General features: G+C 36.1%; 2 protein-coding genes across 4 annotated transcripts; one reads left to right on the top strand and one right to left on the bottom strand.

Moving 5' to 3' along the window:
- Positions 1 to 471: 471 nt before the first annotated feature.
- Positions 472 to 4,672, top strand: prmt2 (protein arginine methyltransferase 2). Of its 3 annotated transcripts, XM_065249017.2 has the most exons (9): positions 472 to 676; positions 1,080 to 1,262; positions 1,387 to 1,548; positions 1,629 to 1,793; positions 2,468 to 2,643; positions 2,979 to 3,108; positions 3,205 to 3,341; positions 4,003 to 4,165; positions 4,260 to 4,672. In XM_065249017.2, exons 1-9 carry the CDS (start codon positions 593 to 595, stop codon positions 4,290 to 4,292), a joined length of 1,233 nt encoding a protein of 410 aa, XP_065105089.1. In that variant the 5' UTR covers positions 472 to 592; the 3' UTR covers positions 4,293 to 4,672. The 3 variants fall into 3 exon arrangements, with proteins under 3 accessions (XP_065105089.1, XP_065105090.1, XP_073668077.1); XM_065249018.2 differs by lacking the exon at positions 3,205 to 3,341; XM_073811976.1 differs by lacking the exon at positions 4,260 to 4,672 and having other exon boundaries at positions 4,003 to 4,249.
- A 1,579-nt stretch (positions 4,673 to 6,251) lies between these two features.
- LOC135782897 (uncharacterized) lies at positions 6,252 to 9,183 on the bottom strand. Its single transcript, XM_073812025.1, has 2 exons — positions 8,812 to 9,183; positions 6,252 to 7,628 (listed from the first exon to the last, which is right to left on the bottom strand). The coding sequence occupies exon 2, from the start codon at positions 7,605 to 7,607 to the stop codon at positions 6,588 to 6,590; it is 1,020 nt and encodes a 339-aa protein (XP_073668126.1). The 5' UTR covers positions 7,608 to 7,628; positions 8,812 to 9,183; the 3' UTR covers positions 6,252 to 6,587.
- Between the last annotated feature and the right edge of the window lie 78 nt (positions 9,184 to 9,261).

Here is a 9,261-nt window from a genome sequence, read left to right as displayed (position 1 = left end):
GCGTGTTTCGTGTGAAAAAACCCAGCTAAAGAAAATTTACTTTTTTAGTGATTTATTAGTTTTATAAAATCATAAAAAAGTTTTATAAAATCATTCTTCATGATGTAAAGAACATTCTATGAAAATATAACCTTGATATTCATTGAATAAGGTAATGCCAAATATTGAAATTAAAGTGAAATCAATGAGTAAACTTGAAAAATCTCATAATTAGATTATAAAACGTTATCATTGATTTAACAAAGTCACATACATACATTTTACTTAGGCTACATTATAATATTACTATAATTTTATTGATATAATATTAATAGACTTGGAACTCTCTCAAGATATTCAGATGTCACTAAGGTTTAAAAATAATAAAACAACACAAATAAGGGTTAGTATGTTTACAGAATTATGTCATATTTAAAACAGCCTTTGCCAAAGACTTTTATTTTGAAAACTACTTTCTAGACGGGAGCCGTGGAAAAGGGAAAAAAGTTTGGTTCCTGTCAGTCCGAAGAGATTTGTTTTACACAGTTATATTACAGAATCTTAAGTTATTTGTTTAAAAACACGAATATCAAGATTCATTCGAGCAGTTGAAATGCTTGAGGATGAAAGCAGTGAGGGGAACGAAGCAGAAGAGTTTATCGCACTCGCGGATTTTGAGGCTGATGGTGATGAGCAGGTACGTGCTGTCAAAAGTCTTTGTTTATGCGTGCGCATGATGATCGACTTTCAAAATAAACAGCGATTTAACTGCGACTGCCTACTTAATACGTTTACAAAACTTTGGATATAGTTTATAATCAAGTAAATATATTGTTAAACTTTTATAGCACTTTTTTAAAAAACATTTTGATATTAATAAAAAAAATTAACATGTAAAAATGTAAATATTTTTTTAACCTACTTATAATGCTGTTCATATGGGCAGACACAGATAAAAATCTAAAAATCAATAAAAGTATATTTTCTGTAGAATGCAAAAAGTAACTTGTATACTCTTTAATGCTTTTGCTAATGCAAGACAGTTGTTGGTTGGTTAAAGAGTTATGTTTTTATGTTCGATTTTGTTTTTTAACATACAGCTCAGTTTCTTAGCGGGCAACATATTAATGGTCCATGACAAGAATTCAGAAGACTGGTGGTGGGCTGAACTGCATGGTCACTTTGGTTATGTGCCATCTAGCTATTTACGCCAAAAAACTGAGGATGAAGAAGTGGAAGATGCTTGGCAAGATGACGAATACTTCAGCAATTATGGGACATTAGTAAGTACTAAATTGTTAAGAAAGGATCTAAAATCATTAAGTGGTTGAGTGCATTATGAGAAATTCAAAGGATTAGGATTCTTCATTTGTTTACATTAATGTGCCATATATCTGCTGTCCACAGAGGCTACACTTGGAGATGCTGTCAGATAAACCCCGCACAGAAACGTACAGGCAGGTGATCCTGAACAATAGTGCTGCCCTGAAAGGAAAGGTGGTCATGGATTTGGGCTGTGGGACAGGGGTTATCAGCCTTTTTTGTGCCCGTTTAGCGCATCCTGCAGCGGTAAGAGGAACAGACGGTCTGTGAATAACATATATTTTTAGTATTATTAGAATGAGATGGTGACTGGTGTTCTTCTGCAGGTATACGCTGTGGAGGCCAGCTCGATAGCAGAACACACAGAAGAACTTGTGAAAAAGAACGGGTGTGAGGGGGTTATAAAAGTATTTCAGGACCGAGCTGAAAATCTCACCCTCCCTGGGAAAGTTGATGTTCTTGTGTCAGAGTGGATGGGCAACTGTCTTCTGGTATCAAGACATAACAGAACATACATTAAATGAATGATAATTAATGTCACCTTTGTATCACAGAGTGGTTATCCTTACCAAAAATATTGGATATAACAAGATTGAGCACTCCTATTACTATGAATAGGGGACAATGCAACGCTCAATATGGCCTCTCTGGTGACAGAAGTCCTGCAATCGATAAAGACTGACGATTCTCTGAGGGAGGGGCTCTATACAAAGTCGCACGAGGCGCTTGCCAACCTGTGCGCAGTAGATGAAATGACCTCGAATACAGGTGTTTTTAGCACAATTTGAGCATAAGATACAAAAGTTGATCTCAGGTTTAATTGTTGGTCAGAAATATGTTGTTTAATTCTGATTTTAGCACATGATTTTAGAGATAACTGCCCCCCATATCAAAGTACATAGGACTTTACTGTTGCATGACTAAAATAACTGCCCAGAGGCGACTTATAACTTAACTGCCCATACTTTATCCTATTACATTTACATTACTTTTATATATTTGGCAGACGCTTTTATCCACAGAGATTTACAGTGCATCACAAGCTATACATTTTATTAGTGTGTGTTCCGTGGATTTTAACCCATGACCTTTTGCTCTACCACTGAACTTAAACAGGAGCACATATTAGGAGCACAAAAAAATCATATATTTTTTTGGATGTCAGTTTGAGTTCATGGTGGAGTCGGTGTTGCTGGCACGTGATCGGTGGCTGAAGGAAGGTGGAATGATGTGGCCGTCCTCCGCCTGCCTGACGGTCATCCCATGCCAGGCCTTCTCTGACTACAGGCAAAAAATGGAGTTCTGGGAGCAGCCATATGGATTAGACTTCAGTTGTCTACAGTGAGGACTTTCATATTGAATATTTAACATATTTTCTTAAATATTTTAGTATTTAAGTCTTTCGGCCTTTTTTACTGTTTTTGTGTAAGAACATGTTTCCAGAAACCTGTGTGGACCTATTTGCAATTATACGTTCCAATTAATGATGCAGTGTATAATGTTTGTTAAAAAAATCTGACTCTCCTGTCAAAACTTTGAAAATATGCCATGTGTTTTTTTATTGTTTTAAATGTCATTTCATTTGCATATTTTAACCATAACATTAATCACCAAAACTTGTACTTGCTCTTAAACTGTACTTTATGTTAAACTAACTCTGCATTAATGTATTGCAGCCCACTTGCACAAAAAGAGTTTCTCTCCAAGCCTAAGTTTGGACATCATCTTTTACCCGAAGACTGCTTGTCCACTCCATCTGATGTTATCACTCTTGATATGGGCACGATGCAGGTCTCAGACTTGGAGGTAAAGCTAGAATCTAGATTAAATGAAATCAGTAATATGAATGCACAAAAAACTCTTAAAAGATTACATTGATTTTTTTTTCCCACTTCTGTTTAGAGGCTCAAAGGAGAGTTTAGTTTTATTATCGAGAAGTCAGGCACGTTGCATGGCTTCACAGTCTGGTTCAGTGCACATTTCCAGAGTTTAGAAGAGGATGGACCGTCACTGGAGTTAAACACAGGCCCATATTCAGAGTATGGCATTTTGGAAACAGACAGCGTAGCATATTTAAAGGTGCCATAGAATTTAAAAGACATATCGTGAGCCTCAAACACTATTGTTCCTCCTTATAAACATAACACTGACTGTTACATTACAGCCTGACAGACGTTGGGGTACGCCCCAAAATAAAATGACACATTCAATTAATTACAATGTTTTTACAATGCTAAAAAAAGTTTGACTGTTGAGTTAGTGCTAGATGCTAGTTAATGCTATATGCTAGCATTTAGGCTGAAGTTCTACAATTGATGTTACAGTTATGCTTTAAAGGTGCATACCGAAAAAAAAAAACACAAATAAACTTACCACTCAGAAACATCAATTTCCAATCTCCGAACAATTGGTTGTTCCTCCAAATCTGTATCTTTTATTCGATACAGGCTCAAACATATAAGGTCTGTTTACTTAATGTGAGCTACTGAACTGAACTGCTTTGAGCTCAACTTTGTTATGTAACAAAGTCACATTCTTTACATGTAGATATCAGAGAAGAATTTAACATATTGTTTCAATGCATTCTTTGGCACCGTTAAAAAATCAATGACAGATGTAATTGCAAGTTCTATATATAACATATAATGCTTTAATGTTAACATGTTACATTAAACAGAGCCTTTATTAATGTTTTTACAGGATCACACACTGGAAACAGACTCTCTTTATGTTGGATACACCAGTGACAGTTGGGGAAGAAGATGTGATCGTGGGCTCCATACGTCTGCAGAGAAATCCCATCTGGAGACGTCACTTGTCGATTACATTTTCATGGACCATAAATGGCACAGAAGATTCTAGGGTGAGTAACCTTTCTTTGGAAGGAGGGCTTCATCCTTTCATTTATTAAAGGGCTTTTTCTTTACATTTTAATTGTCATTTAAATATTTTTACAGGTTCAGACAAAGACATTTCCAATGTGGAGGTGACCTTGGCAGGAACTTTGTTTATAATAAACACAGCCTTGAACTCTCGTTGCATTTATATAAACATGAATACACAAAACTTAATTTACCACAAATCTCACATTTTCAAAGGGGTCATGACATGCGTTTTATTTTTGTTGTTGTTATTATTATTTTATGTTCCCTGATGTTTTGTTTGTCAAAAAATATAGAAATGTAAGTCATTTATGACCATTTTCCAACCTGTTTTTCATCCTCTGATTTAATTGGTCTGTGCTTCCCCTTTAAGAGCAGTCGGCCTGGCTTGGTGTCATGCCCACTTCTATGATTGACAGCCTACATGCTGCTGCTACAGTAGGCTGCTACTACCACAGTTTCAGTACAAATACAGCTTCTCTTTTTAAGCATGTTGTGTTTATTTATGTCGCAGACACCCAAACAATCCTACAAGCACAACAATAAAAGTTTTTACCACTAAAAGATGCATATAAATTAATCACAAGGGAACACAAACATAACATTTTTAGCTAGTGTGTACAAACATTGCAAGGTTTTACTCTTTTAAACCGAGATGTGCACACTTAAAGGGATACTTCACCCAAAAATAAAAATCTGTCATTATTTACTCATCCTCATGTTGTTTTAAACCCACATGAAGATTTATATCCTGTTTAACACAAAAGATGATATTTTAATAAATTATGGTAAACACTGACATCCATGGTATTTGAATTTTCCAACTATTATATCTGAATATGATGAAGCTGAAATATTGCGACCAATTTGGTGATTCGATTCAATATCAATGTTTTTGATTTGATTCAATATCTGTTTATTTTGCCTCATCTTTACATCATTGCAACTGAACATAAAAGGCTTGCCCACATCAAACTTGAATCTTGTTTTGTTTAAAGTGTAGCAATTTGAAATATGGCGACATCTTCAGGATAAGATGCAAAGTACAGATAATATTCACATCCTCTGTAGTAAAGGGGGTCGCACACTGGGCGAGAAGCGCAGCGTATCTAAAAATCAAACATATTATTTTCTATGAATGTACTCACACTGATGGGGCAAATTAACTCCCTGCCGCACCACAGAGTGCCACTTACATCGTTTTACATTAAATAACATCATATTGGTCCCAAATGGCTAAAGATAAACATGCATATTTTTCATCTTGAAGTAGACTCTGTCTGCTTAAAGGAATATTCCATTTTCTTAAAAGAAAAATCCAGATAATTTACTCACCACCATGTCATCCAAAATGTTGATGTCTTTCTTTGTTCAGTCGAGAAGAAATTATGTTTTTTGAGGAAAACATTGCAGGATTTTTCTCATTTTAATGGACACCAACATTTAATACTTAACTCAACACTTAACAGTTTTTTTCAACGGAGTTTCAAAGGACTCTAAATGATCCCAAATGAGGCATAAGGGTCTTATCTAGCAAAACGATTGTCATTTTTGACAATAAAAATAACAAATATACACTTTTAAAGCACAACTTCTCGTTTAAAACCGGTCGTGATGCGCCAACGTGAGCCCACACAATACGTCATGACGTCAAGAGGTCACAGAGGACGAACGCGAAACTCCGCCCCAGTGTTTACAAGTGTTGAGAACAAGGACTGTTCCTACGTTGTTGTATGTCAACTGATACTAATTAATGTCTTTGTGTCAGTTTATTGTTTACAATGGTCCGCAAATGTGCGTTTTATATATGTAACACGTGACCTCCCTACGTCACTACGCATTTACGTTAGGTCGCGCTGGACCGGATTTAGACGAGAAGTTGTGCTTTAAAAGTGTATATTTGTTATTTTTATTGTCAAAAATTACAATCGTTTTGCTAGATAAGACCCTTATGTTGAGTTAAGTATTAAATGTTGGGCTCTATTAAAGTCCATTAAAATGAGAAAAATCTTGCAATGTTTTCCTCAAAAAAAATAATTTCTTCTCGACTGAACAAAGAAAGACATCAACATTTTGGATGACATGGTGGTGAGTAAATTATCAGGATTTTTCTTTTATGAAAATGGAATATTCCTTTAATCTCTCGCCGTTTAATGTGCACACCCAGTGTGCGACCCCCTTTAAAAAATTATTCAAGATTTCCCAAATCAATATTGTTAAATTGAAGGTTGATCCAAATCAACAGAAGCATTATTTTTTTACCCAACCCTATGCTGTATGACTTATAAGTCTTTTGTGTGCAAACAGCTTTTCATTATTTAATGCAATTATAAACAGATCGACACTTATGTGTTTAAGCATATAAACAGCATTTTTTTGTTTAAATGATAAAATGTATTACAGTCAGTTTTCCATTTTACTCCTAATTTTTGCTCTTGTTTTGGAACGTGTGTTGACTTCTGATTTTGAGGATGTTGAGGAATCTGTGACAAAAGGCTGAAATAGGGGATCATCCCCAGCTTTCTCTTCTTCGCACTCGGCCTCTCCTTCATCTGTCTGCATCTGGTGCTTTACGCAGTGTTTCTCGAAGGTGGACATCTTTATAAATGTCTTGTTGCACACCTTGCAATGGTAGAGATGCTCTCCGTTGCGTATGTGCAGTTTCAGCTGCAGATATGAGGATTGTGCGAAGGCTCCCGAGCACACGCTACAGCAGAGCGTCTGGTGGCTTTTTTCATGTTGTTTTAACATTGACATTGACCTGAAGCCTTTTTCGCACGTGGCACAGACGTACCTGCTCTCACTTAACTCCAGAGCCTGATGGTTCAGCAGGTGAGTTGATGTGCGGAAGCCCTTCCCACACTTTTCGCATTTAAAAGGCCTCTCGCCTGTGTGCAGACGCATGTGAACTACAAGTCCGGCTTTTTGTATAAAAGCTTTATCACACTGTGTACACTTAAAAGGCTTTTCACCCGTGTGCAGCCTCTGATGGGTTTTCAAGTGTGAGGCTCGGCCAAAGCACTTGTTGCAGTCTGGACATTTGAATGGTTTCTCGCCTGAGTGGATGGCCTTGTGACACATAAGTTGGGACGACTGCATGAACATTTTTGAGCATACGCCACATTTGTACTTCCTCTCTCCGGTGTGTGAGCGCATGTGGAGCGTCAGATGAGAAGAGGAAATGAATGTCTTGCTGCAAATACGGCAGGTATGAGGCTTCTCCGCAGCATGGGTCCGTTTATGCAGAACCAAACCAGAAGAATGGCTAAAACTTTTGTTGCAGTATGGGCATTTGTAGGGTTTCTCTTCACCATGCCCTCGCTGGTGCCTGTTGACTGTTGATTCCTGGGCAGTAGACTTGTCACAAAGACCACAAGGGTGGGATCGAGGCTTGGAAGAGTGGGACATCACGGAATGAACCATAAGATCATCTTTTTAACAACCCTAAAGTGAAAGATATTGCTTTAGATAGCATTACTTGTGTTTAGGTTGGTTATACAAAAAATGATACAAAAGCCATTTATGGTCATCATCACCCAATGAAAAAGGGTCCTTTAAATTTATTATAAAGACAAAATTAACTGATTTGCATAATTTAATTACAATATTAGATTTTTTATGTGTTATTATAATTCGCGATTTCGCTTTAACATTTAATTAAATATGGTAATGAAGCATATTTGGCATGCTTTCCAAGAGGGCAGCTGCGAAGCTCGGAAATTTAACCCGAACCCAAGTACTCCCCCTGGGAGAGATGACAGGGGAGAGTGAGGTGATGGGTGGAGGAGGGATGCTCCAAAAACGGTCATAGGACAGAGGTGAAGGACGCTATAGCTCTTAGCGCTGATTGGTTGGATTACATGACCATGCTACTCGGATACCGGATTTAGTAAAATAACATTTCATTTATAAAAAAAATCTATTTTATGTATCTATGTCACAGTTTGATATGCTGTTATTAAATTTTATGCAATGTATACAATGCGACCTTGTTGTTTTTCAATTAACTGATGTTAAAAAAGTTTGATCAAATCAAAAGCCTTAACTTTAAATAACTGCATTTATAAAATTATAATACAATTTGAATAATTAAACTTTATATTGCCACTATATTTTTTATGACCCACCTTCATATTAAAAGATTTTTAACACATAACGTTAAGTTTGATTTCAACCCCTGATATGTTTCACATGCACGGTAAATATATTAAACATATCAATAATTGCGTAAAGAGCTGTAAATCATAAAAAAAAGTTTTTTTGGATTAATATTTGTGACCATTTCTTATATTTGACGAATGCTGGGTTAGTTATCGAAGATTAACGCGTCAATATTAATGAAAATATTTATTGGCGCAGTAACTACGTAACGGTCCACGTTTTATCTGCAATGAGAGCAGGTTATACATTACACATCAGCCTCCATCACATCATGTATGCTATCCAAAGATATAACAAATGCGACTCTAATTTCATACATAAGCAGTAATTTATTTAAACACTGGGCGTGGTCATACAATGATAACAATACATTTGATTTACTGAATCTGACCGCGCTCTCTTGATGTTGACTTTTACTGTCAATAATTAAAGCGTCATTTAAAAGCAGAGCGAAAACAGGACTTACCCATATCATGATCATATACGTCCAGTAAATCTGCCAGACGTTAATATCAGTAAGAGTACAGTATGTTTACCAAGGGTCCTTTTGAAGTGTCGTTACGGGTATATGAGACAATAAATCATCATCTGAATATATTATACACAATGTACAATCGCGCATTGCAAGACAACTCCGAGTATTTTTGCATTCATGTAAAAATAATACGAAGCTTGATCGTAACAACTCAAAATGTAATAGTGGAATTATTTTCTTGCATACGCGTTGGCTTTGATTCTGCCCGGCTATCAAAATAAAAGTCTGTTGCTCAGACATGAAATATTACCTTGAACATCTATAAACACTTTAACAAAGCTATACAATGTGTTTACAAGATATACAAAAAAATATATATAGTGCTTATCAACACACGACAGTTGCTTTAATTGCTGAATGGGTATAATAAATACATTCATT

The sequence above is a fragment of the Paramisgurnus dabryanus genome, chromosome 15 (assembly GCF_030506205.2).
Source record: "Paramisgurnus dabryanus chromosome 15, PD_genome_1.1, whole genome shotgun sequence".
In the NCBI taxonomy this organism is placed as follows: Eukaryota; Metazoa; Chordata; class Actinopteri; order Cypriniformes; family Cobitidae; genus Paramisgurnus; species Paramisgurnus dabryanus.
This window is presented reverse-complemented; position numbering and strand designations above follow the sequence as displayed.

What these genes read in the sequence shown, in the direction of transcription:
- prmt2 (XM_073811976.1), top strand. Translation starts at nt 593, where the DNA reads ATGCTTGAGGATGAAAGCAGTGAGGGGAACGAAGCAGAAGAGTTTATC. An exon ending in AGGCTGATGGTGATGAGCAG is followed by an intron (nt 677 to 1,079) that starts GTACGTGCTGTC and finishes TTTAACATACAG; the next exon opens with CTCAGTTTCTTAGCGGGCAA. An exon ending in AACACAGGCCCATATTCAGA is followed by an intron (nt 3,342 to 4,002) that starts GTATGGCATTTT and finishes ATGTTTTTACAG; the next exon opens with GATCACACACTGGAAACAGA.
- LOC135782897 (XM_073812025.1), bottom strand. Translation starts at nt 7,607, where the DNA reads ATGGTTCATTCCGTGATGTCCCACTCTTCCAAGCCTCGATCCCACCCT.